This window comes from Bombina bombina, chromosome 2 (genome assembly GCF_027579735.1).
Source record: "Bombina bombina isolate aBomBom1 chromosome 2, aBomBom1.pri, whole genome shotgun sequence".
Classification (NCBI taxonomy): Eukaryota; Metazoa; Chordata; class Amphibia; order Anura; family Bombinatoridae; genus Bombina; species Bombina bombina.
The window spans coordinates 434655348-434672620 of record NC_069500.1 but is presented as its reverse complement, the minus strand read 5'-3'; the positions used below and the strand labels follow the sequence as shown (position 1 = coordinate 434672620).

The following is a 17273-nucleotide window of genomic DNA, read 5'->3' as shown; positions in this document are numbered from 1 at the left end:
TCTCAGGTTTGCCTTTCAAGACAGGCATTACCAGTTGTAGCTCTTCCCTTTGGATTAGCTACAGCCCCAAGAATCTTTACGAAGGTTCTAGGGTCGCTTTTGGCGGTCCTAAGGCCGCGGGGCATAGCAGTAGCCCCTTATTTAGACGACATCCTGATACAGGCGTCAAACTTCCAAATTGCCAAGTCTCATACGGACGTAGTACTGGCATTTCTGAGGTCGCATGGGTGGAAAGTGAACGAGGAAAAGTGTTCTCTATCCCCACTCACAAGAGTTTCCTTTCTAGGGACTCTGATAGATTCTGTAGAAATGAAAATTTACCTTGACTGAGTCCAGGTTATCAAAGCTTCTAAATTCCTGTCGGGTTCTTCATTCCATTCCGCGCCCTTTGGTGGCTCAGTGTATGGAAGTAATCGGCTTAATGGTAGCGGCAATGGACATAGTGCCGTTTGCACGCTTACATCTCAGACCGCTGCAACTATGCAGGCTCAGTCAGTGGAGCGGGGATTACACAGATTTGGCCCCTCAACGGAATCTGGACCAAGAGACCAGGGATCCTCTTCCCTGGTGGCTATCTAGGGTCCATCTGTCCAAAGGTATGACCTTCGCAGGCCAGATTGGACTATTGTAACAACATATGCCAGCCTTCTAGGTTGGGGTGCAGTCTGGAACTCCCTGAAGGCTCAGGGATCGTGGACTCAGGAGGAGTCTCTCCTTCCAATAAATATTCTGGAACTAAGAGCGATATTCAAGGCTCTTCAGGTTTGGCTTCAGTTAGCAACTCTGAGGTACATCAGATTTCAGTCGGTCAACATCACGACTGTAGCTTACATCAACCATCGAGGGGGAACAAGAAGTTCCCTAGAGATGTTAGAAGTTTCAAAAATAATTCACTGGGCAGAGATTCACTCTTGCCACCTATCAGCTATCCATATCCCAGGTGTAGAGCACTGGGCGGCGGATTTTCTAAGTCAGACTTTTCATCCGGGAGAATGGGAACTTCATCCGGAGGCATTTGCACAACTGATTCTCCGTTGGGGCAAACCAGAATTGGATCTCATGGCGTCTCGCCAGAACGCCAATCTTCCGTGTTACGGATCCACGTCCAGGGATCCCAAGGCGACACTGATAGATGCTCTAGCAGCGCCCTGGTCTTTCAACCTGGCTTATGTGTTTCCACCGTTTCCTCTGCTCCCTCGACTGATTGCCAAGATCAAGCAGGAGAGAGCATCAGTGATTCTCATAGCACCTGCATGGCCACGCAGGACCTGGTATGCAGATCTAGTGGACATGTCATCCTTTCCACCATGGTCTCTGCCTCTGAGACAGGACCTTCTACTTCAGGGTCCTTTCAACCATCCAAATCTAATTTCTCTGAGGCTGACTGCCTGGAGATTGAATGCTTGATTTTATCAAAGCGTGGCTTCTCCGAGTCAGTTATTGATACCTTAATACAGGCACGAAAGCCTGTCACCAGGAAAATTTTCCATAAGGTATGGCGTAGATATCTTTATTGGTGTGAATCCAAGGGTTACTCATGGAGTAAGGTGAGGATTCCTAGGATTTTATCTTTTCTCCAAGAAGGTTTGGAAAAAGGATTGTCAGCTAGTTTCTTAAAGGGACAGATTTTTGCTCTGTCCTTTTGCACTAGCGTCTGGCAGATGTTCCAGACGTTCAGGCATTTTGTCAGGCTTTAGTTTGAATCAAGCCTGTGTTTAAACCTGTTGCTCCACCATGGAGCTTAAACTTGGTTCTTAAGGTTCTTCAAGGAGTTCCGTTTGAACCTCTTCATTCCATAGATATCAAACTTTTATCTTGGAAAGTTCTTTTTTTTTTTTTTGGTAGCTATTTCCTCGGCTCGTAGAGTCTCTGAGCTATCTGCCTTACAATGTGATTCTCCTTATCTGATTTTTCATACGGATAAGGTAGTCCTGCGTACCAAACCTGGGTTCTTACCTAAGGTGGTATCTAACAAGAATATCAATCAAGTGATTGTGGTTCCATCCTTGTGTTACACAATCTTCACGTAGTCTGTGCTTTAAAGTTTTACTTACAAGCTACTAAAGATTTTCGTCCAACATCTGCTTTGTTTGTTGTCTACTCTGGACAGAGGAGAGGTCAAAAGGCTTTGGCAACCTCTTTTTCTTTTTGGCTAAGAAGCTTAATCCGCTTAGCCTATGAGACTGCTGGACAGCAGCCTCCTGAAAGAATTACAGCTCATTCCACTAGAGCTGTGGCTTCCACTTGGGCCTTTAAAAATGAGGCTTCTGTTGAACAGATTTGCAAGGCGGCGACTTGGTCTTCGCTTCATACTTTTTCAAAATTTTACAAATTTGATACTTTTGCTTCTTCGGAGGCTATATTTGGGGGAGAGGTTTTACAGGCAGTGGTTCCTTCCATTTAAGTTCCTGCCTTGTCCCTCCCTTCATCCGTGTACTTTAGCTTTGGTATTGGTATCCCACAAGTAATGGATGATCCGTGGACTGGATACACCTTACAAGAGAAAACACAATTTATGCTTACCTGATAAATTTATTTCTCTTGTGGTGTATCCAGTCCACGGCCCGCCCTGTCATTTTAAGGCAGGTCATTTTTAAATTTAAACTACAGTAACCACTACACCCTATGGTTCCTCCTTTCTCGGCTTGTTTTCGGTCGAATGACTGGCTATGACAGTTAGGGGAGGAGCTATATTACAGCTCTGCTGTGGATGTCCTCTTGCAACTTCCTGTTGGGAATGAGAATATCCACAAGTAATGGATGATCCGTGCACTGGATACACCACAAGAGAAATAAATTTATCAGGTAAGCATAAATTGTGTTTTTCTTTAATGATTCAGATAGAGCATTTGATCTTCATTCTCTTGGTATCTATTTAAAAAAGCAGGAATGTAAGCTTACGAGCTGGCCTATCTTTGGCTCAGCACCCTGGGTAGCGCTTGCTGATTGATGGCTACGTTTAGCAACCAATCAGCAAGCGCTACCTAAATGAGACTTAAAAGGACTGGTTATTTGTATAGATTGATCGATGTTTGATCTGCTAAACCTCATTGCTACACTAAAACATTTCTTGCTCTCCTTTTGCTTATGATAGATATGCCTAAACAGAAAATAAACTCAAAAGTAAAATATTAATACCCCTAGGAGAGGTAGCCTCTAACATATCAGTCCCACAACTGAATGCTTATGAAAGCTCCTTAGTAAAATGACAAAATGGGGTAAATGGCAGCTTGTTTCATATTAAAGGAACCTGATGTTCTGCTGCTGGGGCAAAACCCTCTAGACACTTAAAGGGCAATGATACCCACATGTTGAAACACTTGAAAGTGATGCAGCATAGCTGTAAAAATCTGACTAGAAAATATCACCTGAACATTTCTATGTAAAAAGATATTTTACCTCAAAAGTTCCTCAGTAGCCACATCCCATTGTAAAGGACTTCCAAGCAGCAAATCTGTATGTCTGTCCCAGGATAGGCAAAGGATCAAGTTTCATGCACACTCATCTTATTTCCCTATTTAGTTTAAGGACGTTTACTGTGAAATCTCATGAGATCACAGTAAGAGTTCATGACCTCAGCACTGTTGATGCTGATTGGCTGCTGTTCATTTCAAATTTTTTTTTACCTGCAGCTGGGCAGCAGCTGAAGTATAACTTTTTACACAGAACTTACTCTGCTGAGCTGAGGAAGTTGAGGTAAAATATCTTCCTTTTTTACATAGAGATGTTCAGGTGATATTTTCCTGTCAGCTTTTTACAGTTATACTGCATCAGTTTTCAAGTGATTTAGCATATGAGTATTATGTCCCTTTTAAACAAGGAAAAAAAAAATCTAACTTTATTCAGGCAATGACTGTTTTACACTTTTTTAAAACAATTTGTTAAAGGAACATAAAGTTGGAATATAGACAAAATATTATATGTACTTTAATTACTTTACCTGCAAATTTATACTGCAGTGCCTCGCCATTAACCCTTTCTTTTTAGTTTCTGAATTGTAAAGTTCTCCCCACACACAATCCCATTTATGGCTGTATCTATGTTTATTGTTCTTTTGGTAAAATGCAAAAGTAAATAGGGATTATCTGCTGGAGCATGCCTAGAAGCTGTGAACTCAGTTGAAATACAATGCGTGTGTCTAAACACTGATAAGAGGGGTGGAGTTAGTTGCTCCAGGCAGTTTGGCTATGTAATTAATTTTGCTTATTTTTGAAAATGATTTTAAAATATTTGCCAGCAAGTTTTTCTTTCATAAAAAAAAAAAAAAAAAAAAACCATTCAATGCAGTAGAATTGGAAAGTGTCTTAAAACTGCATGCTCTTTCTGAATCGTAAGTTTTTGACTTGCGTGTCCCTTTAAATGCCATGTCCTAACACTTGTTTTACAAATCATAAGTCAAGCTTTCCAAATATTTTTTTTTTTTTTTTTTTTGCAGGTAGCAGAGACTCAAAGAGCTGAGTTCAGCCCAGCTCAGTATTCAGGACCAAAGAAGATCAACCTGAATCATCTGCTAAACTTTACTTTTGAATCACGTGGGCAACCTGGGACACACCATGATGGGCATGGAACCTGGGGCAGGAGAAACAAGTGGGGACATAAACCGTTCAACAAGGAGCTCTTCCTACAGGCAAAGTGAGTAGAGACTTCTGAAAAGCTATAGTTTTGGGATTGGTTTTGATGAGTGGGGAAGAGTGTAAAATTAACGCTTGGTTTTTGTAGCTGCCAGTTTGTGGTGTCTGAAGATCATGACTACAGTGTTCACTTCACTGACCCAGACACACTTGTCAGCTGGGATCTTGTGGAGCAAGTGGTTAGTAACTATTTCTGTCATTTGTAAGCAAATGCCCAAAACTTAATCCAGACATACTAAAAAATCATTTTGCCTTTTAATGTTTTTACAGCGTATTTGTAGTCATGAGGTGCCTTCATGCCCCATTTGCTTGTACCCTCCAACGGCCGCTAAAATCACTCGTTGTGGCCACATATTCTGCTGGGCCTGCATCCTGCATTACTTGTCACTAAGTGAGAAAGACTGGAGTAGGTGCCCCATCTGCTATAGCTCTATTATAAAAAAGGATCTAAAAAGGTAAGGCAGCAATTGTGATTACTGCTAAACTGTAGAGTGGCTTACACTCTCTCTCAACGAGATATTGCTTGTCTTGCAGTGTTATTGCCACAGAAAGCCGTATGTATACAGTGGGTGATACAATTACAATGCAGCTTATGAGGAGGGAGAAGGGAAATCTTGTGGCAATGCCAAAATCTAAATGGATCAAGTTGGAAGAACCCATTAATCTTGGAGGTGAGAAAAGGTGGTCAAAGTCAAAAGTATTTTTAAAGGGGTTCTGTAAACTATAACATTGTAAAGCATTTACCAATAAGGATGAACCATTTTATTAAAGGGACAGTGAACATTTAGGTTTTCATGTAAGATGTTTAGTTATTCATGAAACAACTTTGCAATATATATATTTTTGCCCCCTTTTCATGTCATTTCGCTCTGAAAATTGTATATTTACAAATTCTAAAAACTTTTAATGTGCTCTTTCGCGCTCTCAAATATAAAATTGGGTCCGGTAAGCCCAGTTCTCAACGCTTCCTATCTCTAATTAGTCTATTTGTATATCCTAGGTTTTTTCTTTTCCAGATAAATGTAATATTATCAGTTTGTAATAGTTGGGTAAAGAGTTTAGGTAGGATTGTCATTTTCATTACTACCATTTAACCGTAGAGAGAAATATATGGAATTTATTTAGTAGTAAAGAGAGGTTTATAGCTAACATTGTATAAGGAGGACACATTATATGGAACTTTGAATTCCCAAATATTTAAATGCTGATTTCCCCTTATTGTCAAATTGTCACATCAGTTGCAGATGTATACTAATGTCTATGGATTCAAGCTTTCTCCTGTTTGTTTAATGGGCCTTCTCTTGTACAGGGTGATGGTGGTGGGGGGGAATCTGCTCTTCTTCAGCCTAACCTCCTCAACAGTGCTAATCTGGGAGTTTTTTTGTTTTTTTATTATTAAAAGTTTTATACTGGATTTGTGCATCAGTATATGTGCATACTCTTCTTTATAGTAGTCTATTACATGAAGTTAAAACAATTGAAAATTAAAGGGACAGTATACACCAATTTTAATTTAAGTATTGTGCTTTGGTATACAGACAAATAAGAAACTATTCGTGTGTACAGAAATTGAGAAAATAAGATCTGACTTCCCTGCAAGCTTAAATGTATTTAATATATAGTGGTGTCAGAGCCAAAAAGCTATTTCATATACAAAAAACCTAAAGGACATTAAACACAAGTTTGAGAAACTACATGATTATAAATCTTCATATATATAAGAATAATTTTTCAATAAAAACTGCAACTTTGGTTTGTCAAATGAGTATATTGTTTTATGTTCTTTTCAATGATTTCCCTGTGCCCCAGAACAAAAGAACACCACCTAACCATAACAAACTAATATTCAGATATAGCACAAACTGTGTTTGCATGTGTGCAGACTGGGGTAGCTTGTACTTTTTGTATTTCCTTAAGTTAGTTTAGCACCGATTCAACTTAGGAAAATCATTCATTGTGATCGTAACGATCATGATTGTTGATGCAAAACTGATAACCCACCTTTTTAAAAGCATGTGACATGGAAGCTGAGGGAGGGAAAAGTTAGCAAAGGCTTGCATAAATTCACAAAGTATTAACCCAAGCCTCCCTGGGAGAAAGTGAAGCTAGGACAATTTTTAGATGTATTTTTACAGCTAAAGCCTGCAAAATAATGTATGTTGTAATGTTTTATTTTCAATAATGAAACATTTTGAGCTGTCGCAGAATTTCCCACTCAGGTGCTAACGGCTCAGAACCGTTGCTAGCACCCTCCCACCTTGAGGGAGATCTGGGGGCTCCAGCGAACGGGCCTGCATAGTGACAGGCATCGCTGGGGCTTCACGTCTTGCGTGGTGACGTCAATGACGTGATGACTCACTGTGCAACTTTATTTAAAACTGACAATGACAAGTATTGGGAAAGGGGGCATGCTGCATAGAAGCCTGTATCTCAGGCATCTAAGCTGCTACAGACCCCAAGACCCACCGTTGGAAAGGTAATCACCTAACCTTTCCTACGGTATAAGTCTTGGGGATCTGGGGGGGTTTATTAAAAATTTAAGAACCCTCAAATCAGCTTAGAACTTAAAGGGAAAGTGTAAACTAAACATGGTTTCCCCTTAAAGGACCATTAAATGTATATGAAACACAACAAATGTTTGATTCAGACAGAGCATACAATTTTATAAAAGTTACCAATTTACTTCTATTATAAAATGTGCTTTGTTACCATGGTATTCTTTGAAGACATACGTAGGTGACTAAATGTAGCCACCAATAAGCAAATGCTATCCAGGGTGCAAAACCTTAAATGGGCCGGCTCCTAAGCTTTTACATTCTTGCTTTTTAAATTAAAGATAGCAAGAGAACTATCTGCTATACTGCTAATAGGAGTAAATTAGAAAGTTGCTTAAAATTGCATGCTCCATCTGAATCCTGAAAGAAAAGAAAAAATGGGTTTAGTGTCCCTTTTAAAGTGTACTATAAAAATGTCTCGTCTTTAATGTGTTCCAAATTATCTATTTTTAACTGCTGGGGTATATTAAATTGATTACAATAACTTTATCTTTTTATTTTGTCATTAGCTGCTTTTGCCAGTTGTATTCCCTCCTACACTGAACATTTCAATACTTAAAGGGACATTAAACTGCTTTATCGTTGACATATTAGGCATAGAATACTTTTATGCCATTTTTTTTTTTTAAAGCAGTCCTTTCATATACTACTCCCAATTCAAATCGCTGTGCTTTGCCAACCATGAGCGACACAAGATATGGGCATTTATCACTGTAAAATAAACTTATGGATTCCTCCTAAATCTTCCTCTTTTGAGCCCTTTGTAGCAGTCTAAAAAATGTCTGAATTCACATTTGCACTGTTTAAATGGACATTAAGTATGAGATTGTAATATAAAATGTTCAATTACATGCAGTTAAAAAAACATTGAAATATACTTTTATTATCTTTGTCCCCCTTTCCTGTAATTTAACTCTTAAAATTGTTCATTTTCTAAATTGCACTGGTTTCTATAAAGTAATGGGCGCCGCCATGTTTTAGCTAGGTTCCCCTTGTCTATCCTTCCTGTTAAGGGCAGTTAGGGACAGACGTAAAACAGCCAATAAAGACTTTCCAAACAAGGCTGTGTGGAACATAGGATTATCTAAAAAGCTTTCCACTCAGCCTTGTTTGTACAGAGAGAGAACTGGAAAATTAGTTCAAACATGTGTGTGCCCATTACTCTATTGAAACTAAACCTTTACACTTGGAATATCTAGATGTAATCTTTACAAATATATGAAAATGGAAGTCTAATAACTTTATAAGCATCTATTTACTGGTTAAAAGGCGACAGTAAAGTCATAATTGGACATTCATGATTTAGACGGAGTATACAATTTTAAACAATTTTCCAATTTATTTCTATTTATTTTGCTTCCTTTTATTGTTATTCTTTGCTAAAAGGTTTATCTAGGAAAGCTCAGGAGCAGCAAAGAACCTCGGTTCTAGCTTCTGATTGGAGGCTGCATAGACAGATTGTCATTGGCTCACCCATGTGTTCAGTTAGAAACCAGTAATGCATTGCTGCTCCTTCAACAAATGACACCAAGAGAATGAAGCAACTTTGATGATAGAAGTAAACTGGAAAGTTGTTCAAATTGTATGTTCTACATAAATCATGAAAGAAAAATGAGTTTCATGTCCCTTTTTAATATTCCTTTGAGTATTCCTTTTTTTAAAGAAGACTATGAAAATAATAGTTATTGCAAATAGGATAATGCCTCTGTATATAGTACATGATGCTTCCAGGAGATTAAAGGAAAAAATGGTCTTTCCTGCAGATGATGAGCATACGCCATTCTCCAAGCTTCTCTTGGCCTCGCGGTATCAGATTCTGGATAGGGTAATTGCAGGGGAGAAGGTTGCACTAATGAAGCAATATGAAGATGAGCAACACACTCCTGAGGTCTGCTTTATTGAAGCAGCGATTCAAGAGCTGCAGGTGAGTTGTGAAGAACCACCAACATGACACTCAAGGAAGCAGCGGTGACCCAACCAGAATATGTTGACAGTAACATGACATTGTTTACTTTGCCTTGCAAGTTGTTTTAACATTAACATTTTAACCATGTCCCAAGCAAGAGTAGGACCTGAATAGGGAAGAAAGTCCTTTAGATGTACTGTTTATATTGTTCCTGCATCAAGACTGACTGCTTGTACATGCACACTGAGGGACTATATCAGAGTTTGTTACATTAACTCCTTGTTTGCCACATTGCTTTTACAGTGAGGTGACATATATATATTTTTTTTTTTTTAAATATTTTATTACTATTTTAAGTAGTCGGAGCACTGTGAACCAGAGTCCATTGGGTGAAGGTGCATGGTTATTTCAGTGATAGTGCATCTTCAAGGGACATAATACTCAAATCATCTGTTCTGTGTAAAAGAGAATGTTTCCCTATGGATGTACCTGTGTTGAATAAACCATCTCTCCCGTTGGAGTTGTCTAAAATCGGCCAGTGAGCATAAAAATCCCAGGATTGAATTTTTTTTTTTTTTTTTTTTTTTTTTAAAAAGCTTTATTGTAATAATAAAATAGGTATACAGGTTGGTGGAGACGCAGCTCCGGTAGTACATAATAATACAATGGCTGTAAGTTTTATGATTAACAGTAATAGAGGCCTATGGCCCTTGGGTATTGGATAGCAGTTGCCTTTTTAAATTCAAGCTTGATTCAATGTTCAATGGTGAAGGCATACTGGTGTGAAAGGTGTATTTATCCTCTCCTGAGGAAGTGCAGTTTAACAATCGGTAATAAAAGTAAAGCATGAAAAACAGGAAAAACAGAAACCATTTTAAAAACAGCCAGTCCCAGTCCGCCCCCGCCCTTATAACAGATAGTTGTGCTGTCAGTTCTAACTCCCATGTCTGTATCTAGTTTTATCTAGGTTGTTCGTGTTACTCAGTGTTTTCAGCTATGTGTTGGAGGTAGTTGAGCCATAGTTGTGAGAACTCAGCGTATGTGTCCATTGTACCGTGTTTAAGATGGTAGTATTCTTCTAAATCTACGATCTCGGAAACCTTCTGAACCCACATCTCTAGAGATGGTGCTTCTCTGTGTCTCCAGTTTTTGGCTATTAGGAATCTGATGCCATTGACCATGATGTTGAACAGCCGAATGTATGGCTTGTATTTAATTAAGGGGGGGGGTTTATGTAGTAACCACACTAAGGGGTCTAGCGGGAAAGAGATTTCTAATATAGCTTCTATCTCGGTAATGACCTCCCTCCAAAAGTTTTGGATGGTGTTGCACCACCACCACATGTGTATCGCTGTTCACATGGCCACATCGCCAACATTTGTTGCTTTTTGTATGGAATAGACGGTGTAATTTTCTCGGGGTGTGGTGCCATCTATGTAGTAGTTTGAGGTTGATTTCTAGTATGGATGATGAGACGGAGGATCTCATTACATTATAAAACATCTGTGCGCTGGTTTGGGGCAGGATTATGACTCCTAAATCCCGTTCCCAACTCTCTAAGTACGGGGGTATGTACCCTGGGGGGGGGGGAGTGTTAGGATCTTGTAAATGGTTGAGAGTGTGTGTCTCAAAGGAGGGGTTTGGGTGCAGAGTGTTTCGAACGTAGTTAGTGGTCTAATCATATTATTATATCCCTTGTGTGTGGATATGTAGTGGACTGCCTGTCGGTATGTGAACCAGTTTTGAAAGCATGCATAGCCTTTCGAGATCAGATCTGGTTGTGAGAGAATAGTTTCGTTATTGGTCATTGCATTAATCGTGAAGTCCCGGTTTGGAGCGTCCGTTGTGTCTCGTTGGGTGTAGGGACGTACTGTGAATTCACCGTTTTCTATCATGGAAGTCAATGGGGATGGAATGGATGAGATATAGTGTGTAGTATGTATAGTGTTTCCCATATCTGGAATGTCTCTTGAATCATCGGGTTGTCTGTTCTATTTCTCTTGAGTGTGTTTGGGTCACCCCAGCACATCCTCCCCAGGTGTGTCTTGTTCATTATTAGGTGCTCTAGGGGTACCCACCTTTTGTGGTCAAAATGTATGTTCCAGTCTACCAACCTCTGGAGGAAGATAGCCTGACGGTATGCGGAGAGGTTCGGGACTCCCAGACCCCCTTGAATTTTAGGTAGTTGCATTATTGATTTGTTCTGGGAGGTTTTCTGCGCCATATGAAGTCACTAAATGCTTTTTGTAGGGAGGGTAAGTAGGATCGGGGCAAGGGGAGCGGGAGGGTTTGAAGGATGTATAGTATCCTGGGGAATATGTTCATCTTAATGACTTCTATGCGCCCCAACCAGGATAACCTTTTGGAGCCCCATGACGAAAGGTCTCTTATTATGGTGTGTTTGATGGGCATATAGTTCTGTTGGAAGATATCATCTAGGGAGGGCGTTAGATAAATTCCCAAATATTTCAAAGAACGGGGACACCAGGTAAACCAGGATTGAATTCTACACAATCGTGTGCTACCTTTTTTAGTTTCCCTTTTAAAAAAACGTATTTCCTTATTTTCCTAATGTACTAACGTATTCATTTTATTTTTAACATGCACTTTTTACATTCTGATCTACAAGCACAAGATATTATACTACTTGTATCATTTTGCATTTTCTGGTAGGACTGACTTCTTTTAGATATTTACACTTCTTGTATTTCCAGGATCGTGAGAATGGTCTCCGTACTCTAAACCAAGTAGATATTGTGAGCGTTACTGCTTCTATTGAGGCTGTAAATCTGGAACCTACCCTAGAGGGAAAACATGTGGACTTACATTGCCCTAAGGTGACTTAAAAGATTTTAATGCAGATCTAATTTAATAAATATTTTAATAAAGACTGTTGTACTGACCAGCAGCTGTCTTTCCCCCCCCCCCCCCCCCCACACACACACACACATCCTTTAGGTTGTACAGTATTTATCTGCTTTCGAAGAGATTGTGGAGGCCCAGTCTGAAAATTCAGCTAAATCCCTGGAATCAGAGGATACTGAAGTGAGGGATCCACAAGTTACAGAAAACACAAGTGAATCATATAGTCAGCAGAACACTAAACCTTCCAGCTCTGAATCCATAGCCAACCCTCACTTCTATTACTTTTATCAAGGTATGTTTAATTTAATAGTTAGGATACATATACATGCTATCACATACTATTTAAGTCTGGGACATAAGCAGAGGTGTGGGTTTTTTTTTTTAATATATAGCTGAAGATGGTCAGCATGTGTATCTCCATCCAGTGAATGTGCGCTGTCTAGTACATGAATATGGCAGCCTTGAGCGGTGTCCCGAAAAGATAACTGCTTCTGTGGTAGAGACTGACGGCTTCACTATGACAGAGGTAAAGTAACACACATAGCTTATAGTAATTTTGGAATAACACAGGGTTTTGCAACATATGCTAAATCAAACCAATGTGGAATGTTCAAAACACTTAACAACAATGACAAGATTAACTCGCTCAAGCAGGACTGAACATTTGGGTTGTATGCCAAGGTCTAGGAGTACGGCATCAATGCTGAAACGTGTTAGCCTCAGTTGCAGCTGAAAGGGCTGTTCTGGTACACCATTATACCTGTTTTTAAACGAAGCAAAACACAATAGGCTATTCTGCTTCAGTGAAAAGCCTCCATTTAACTTTTACACACAAACCTTTTTAAAATAACCCCTTAAAGTGATATTAAGTGTTCTTGATTGCATCCAAGTGATAACTGTCCACATTATTCCTACATGTTTAAAATAATTGACAAAAAAATTTGCTCAATTAATTTTTAGAACACTATTTGGAATCTTGTAAAGGCTTTCAGAAAGGCAAAGGGGCAATGTGGTCAATTTCTTTTTTTTTCTTTTTTTTTTTTTTTTTTTTTTTTAATAAATATATTGATCCGCATATCTGCTGTATTTTGTATTAATACATCTACTCTATGTCCCTTTTTTTATTTCCCTGAAATATCTTCAGTTGGTCAGGGATTTTGATGCAGTCATAGTAACTGTCTGACTTACTTTGCAGGATGTGCGCAGGCGTCATCGTTACCTTTGCCATCTGCCTCTCACATGTGAATTTAGCATTTGTGAAATGGCATTGGGACCCCCTGTAGTATCCAAGGAAACCTTAGCACTTTTTGCAGGTAAATTGAATACCAACTTATAGTGGCTTAAGTGTTTTTTTTTTTTTCCATGCTCCTTTGTCAGTTTGGGAAAACACATGGTTTTGCAGCTTATTAGTTTCTCCACAGTATTGTAATCAAGTGTTGTCATTCACTTTTGAGATTTAACAGGCTAAATTACAAATAGCAGGCTAAACACAGTGCTGATGTTGTTATAGCAATATCATTGACAATTGTACACATCCATTTGTGGAAAGGTTTTCTGGCATATTTCATTTGCATAATAAAGTTTTTAGTAGAGGTTGTTGTCTTAGCTACAGTGAAGTCCTGATTGATTAGAACTAAGCATAGTGGGAGAGATATTACACACCTATTTTTTGTGTTAAACAGGCACTTGTCATGTTTTCTAGAGATGTCAAAGTAAATCCTTTAACCTAGGTTTCCAAAATTCTGCAAATAGCTGATTTTAGGCAACTTGCAGTATTTTGAAGAGCTAGTTTATAGATTTTAGCCATATAATATATTCTCTAGCAACGCTTGAATTTTATTTTTTTGTATTTTAATGAGATCTGTTTTTTAATAGCATTTTATTTCTGCCTTTTTCCTTGTTACATATTATAACCTAAAAACTTGAAACTAGTTTTTCAGTTTTACACTGTATTCTGTCCTAGATGAAGTAGAGAAGAGAAAACGTCTGCGTCAGCGTAAGGCACGAGATGAACGGCGCCGGGAGAAGAGAATTGAGATTGAGGAGAATAAGAAACAGGGAAAATGTAAGATTTCTCATTTTCTCAGTGGGGCTGATGTCTCACATCATTGATTTGCAGTTGTCAAATGATGTATAACTAAAACCATAACTTGTGTCCTCTGTAGATCCTGAAGCTCATATTGCATTAGAGAATCTTCAACAATTTCCTGCTGTCTGTCCAACTTCTGAATTCTCAAAACAAGGTCCAAGTTCATTTATGTCTTGTGCAGATAATCATGGTTCTCTCTCACCTTCCCCTATGAGTTGCAGTCCTATATCACAACCTGGTAGGTTATTTAGTGTTCTTTTTACAGTCTGTGTGCTCTTGAATCGTGTAGTTATGTACATGGCAAGTTACTGTTGTATTTTATTCTTCCTGCAGGCTGCATTCAAAGTCTAGGAGTAGATGGTGTGGCTTTTCATCACTTAACACCAGAAGAGGACTCTCACTCTCCTTCTTTTGCTCAAGTGAGTTAATTACATCTAACTGTAACAAGGTTTCACGTCATATTGGCTAATGCATACTATAAAATCTGAAAACTATAGTGCGTACTAAAGGTTTAAACTAAGTGGTATTTTGACTACAAAGTTAAAAACATGCATGTTCCTGACCATGCATACAATCTTGTAGATGCTGAGAGTTGGTAAAGCAAAGGCAGAGTCCTGGCCCAAGGCTGCCACTAAAAAAGGTGAGGTTTGTGTTTTTGTTTTGATTTGTGTTTTTTTTTTTGTTTCTTTGTTTTTTTTTTCTCCTTTTGTAGTCTAAAGGCACGTCACTGATTTAATTTGGTCTTTCAGGAGTCGAAAATACCCTGGTCAGTCCACCTCCTGCAGACAGCGATGGTGAAAGTGACTGCTCTGAGAGGGTCCCTGTACCCAGCTTCCAAAACTCCTTTAGTCAAGCCATGGAAGCAGCCTTCTTGAAGCTGGATAATGTGCCCCCCTCTCCAACTTCAGGTAACATTGTGATCTGAGATCTCCACTACTGTTTAAAAAAAAAAAAAAATGTAGGCAGGTGTAAACATTTTTTTAAAAAAATAGTAATGTTAATAGGTGTGTTTTTTTTTTTTTTATCAATTAAGTAAATGCAAAGCGGGTGAACAGAAGACATCTAAATGAATTCAATATTTGGCGTGACCACCTTTTGACAGCTCTTTTAGGTACACTTCTGCAAAGTCACAGATTTTGTAGGCATATAGTCTGGTCTAATTGTTTAATCATGCACCTATCAGGTGCTAATGATGATCAATTTAATATGTAGGTTGAAACATAATAATTAACTGAAACAGCTATGTAGAAGGAATAGCACTGGGTGAGGAACAGCCAAACCCTGTTAACAAGGTGAGGTTGTCAAATCATACACCTTGGCAAGACTGAGCACAGCAACAAGACGCAAGGTCTCTCCCAGGCAGACATTTTAAGGCAGACGTGTTAACAGAAGTGCTGTCCAAGCCTTTCTGAAGAATCATAAAGAAACGGGCAATGTTGAGGACGGTGTTCGGCCAAGGAAACTTAGTGCAGCACGTTAGATACATCATGCTTGCTGCTTTTCACCATCAGAATGTCAAGCAGTACCATCTGCTCAGAATTGGCAGAAACCAGTGGGACCCTGGTACACCTACTGTCCGGAGAAGTCTGGTCAGAAGTGGAAGACTTGTGGCCAAAAAAAATCCACATCAAAACAAGGCGAAGCAACTCCACTATCCACAAGAACACAGGAAAAAATGGCAGCCAGTGCTCTGGACTGTGTCAAAATTTCAAATATTTGACTGTAGCAGAAGACAGTTTGCTGAAGGGCTGAAACGGTACAAGAATGAGTGTCTGTAGGCAACAGTGAAGCATAGTTGACGTTTCTTGCAAGTTTGCGGCTGAATTTCTGCAAATGGAGTTGTTCAGGATTAATGGTGTCCTAAATGCTGAGAAGTACTGGCAGATACTTATCCATCATGCAATACCACCAGTGAGACATCTGAATGGACCCAAATTTATTTTGCAGCATGACAATGAGCCCAGCGTAAATAATGAGTCCTGAAAGTGATTGTATGGCCCCCCCCAAAGCCCGGATCTCAACATTGAGGCTGTCTGGTATTGCATGAAGAGACAAAAGAATTGTGGTTAGTTCTCCAAGATGTTAGGAAACAACCTATCTGCAGAGTTCCTTGAAAAACTGCAAGTGTTGCTTGAAGAATTGATGCCCTTTTGAAGGCAAAGGGTGGTCATACCAAATACTGATTTTGATTTTTCTTCTGTTTGCTCACTTTGCATTTTGTTAATTGATAAACAAACATTTCTGTTTTTAAAAGCGTTCTTATTTTAAAGAATTTTTTCACATCTGTCTAAAACTATTGCACTGTAGTGTGTTTGAGGTATTTTGGGCTTCTTTAAGATTTTTATTTATTTTAACAGCCGAAAAAGGAGGAAAGAAGAAAAAGAAGCAGCAGAAGCTTTTGTTCAGCACGTCAATTGTCCACACAAAATGAGCCATCTCCATCACACTCACCAACCTAGCTTTTTCTTTTATCTGGCATACAATCTACTCATTTTGCTTTGTATCAATTTATCTGCAGTATTTATGGTTAAATGATTAATTTTGGATTTTGAATGTGGGTTGATCAGTCTAAGCCAACACTGAACTGCAGAATAAAACTGAAGACTAATACAAGAGTGAAACAGGATAGTACCTATAGACTATTTGTATCTTGTGCAGTGTTGCAGGATTTTGTTCCTAGGTGCAGAGGTCCACATTGAGACTCAATCTGAAAAGGACTTTAATGAAAGCTCAGATTACACATTTATAGGCGACGCTGAATGTGTCTGATGTGATAAGCTTTTTGTCACATCAAGCTCAACTCTGTAATCTAAAGGAAGAATATCTCAAGCAGATGTCTAATGCTAAAGGGTGTGGCTTTCTGTGAAAAAGAAACAAATTTATTTTTTTCCCCCTCTAAATAAATTAGATGAAACTAATGTGTGTGTGTGTGTGTGTGTTTATGCTGCATTTTAGAGAATACATTTTGTTGAACATTGATTTGTTTTTTCTTTAATGTGACATTCTGGTCTACAAGTACTAGGGGTTATTTGGCTTTAGCATAATGCAAAAAATAAAAACAAAACTAGGATGTATGGCTGTAAGCACTGTGAATGTATTTGGGCTTTTGGAACATGCTGTAAGTACACTTGCATTGCATGCAGAGGCATGAGAATGGCAATACTTTTGGCACTAAATTCATGCTTAAAAAAAAAAAAAAATGTGAACAAAATACAAATGAATCGGAA

The 17273-nt window shown here is 38.8% G+C and overlaps 1 protein-coding gene across 1 annotated transcript in view; it reads left to right on the top strand.

Moving 5' to 3' along the window:
• RNF10 (ring finger protein 10) overlaps window positions 1-16964 on the top strand; it is a 39154-nt gene extending 22190 nt beyond the window's left edge. Inside the window, exons 3-17 of the mRNA XM_053702045.1 lie at window positions 4436-4632; window positions 4720-4810; window positions 4902-5086; window positions 5166-5302; window positions 8950-9110; window positions 11807-11929; window positions 12051-12249; window positions 12350-12483; window positions 13153-13270; window positions 13921-14022; window positions 14123-14284; window positions 14380-14465; window positions 14629-14686; window positions 14796-14954; window positions 16404-16964. Coding sequence (XP_053558020.1) covers window positions 4436-4632; window positions 4720-4810; window positions 4902-5086; window positions 5166-5302; window positions 8950-9110; window positions 11807-11929; window positions 12051-12249; window positions 12350-12483; window positions 13153-13270; window positions 13921-14022; window positions 14123-14284; window positions 14380-14465; window positions 14629-14686; window positions 14796-14954; window positions 16404-16477 — 1986 coding nt within the window. The 3' untranslated portion in view covers window positions 16478-16964. The remainder of the gene's footprint in view (window positions 1-4435; window positions 4633-4719; window positions 4811-4901; window positions 5087-5165; window positions 5303-8949; window positions 9111-11806; window positions 11930-12050; window positions 12250-12349; window positions 12484-13152; window positions 13271-13920; window positions 14023-14122; window positions 14285-14379; window positions 14466-14628; window positions 14687-14795; window positions 14955-16403) is intronic.
• Window positions 16965-17273: the final 309 nt, after the last annotated feature.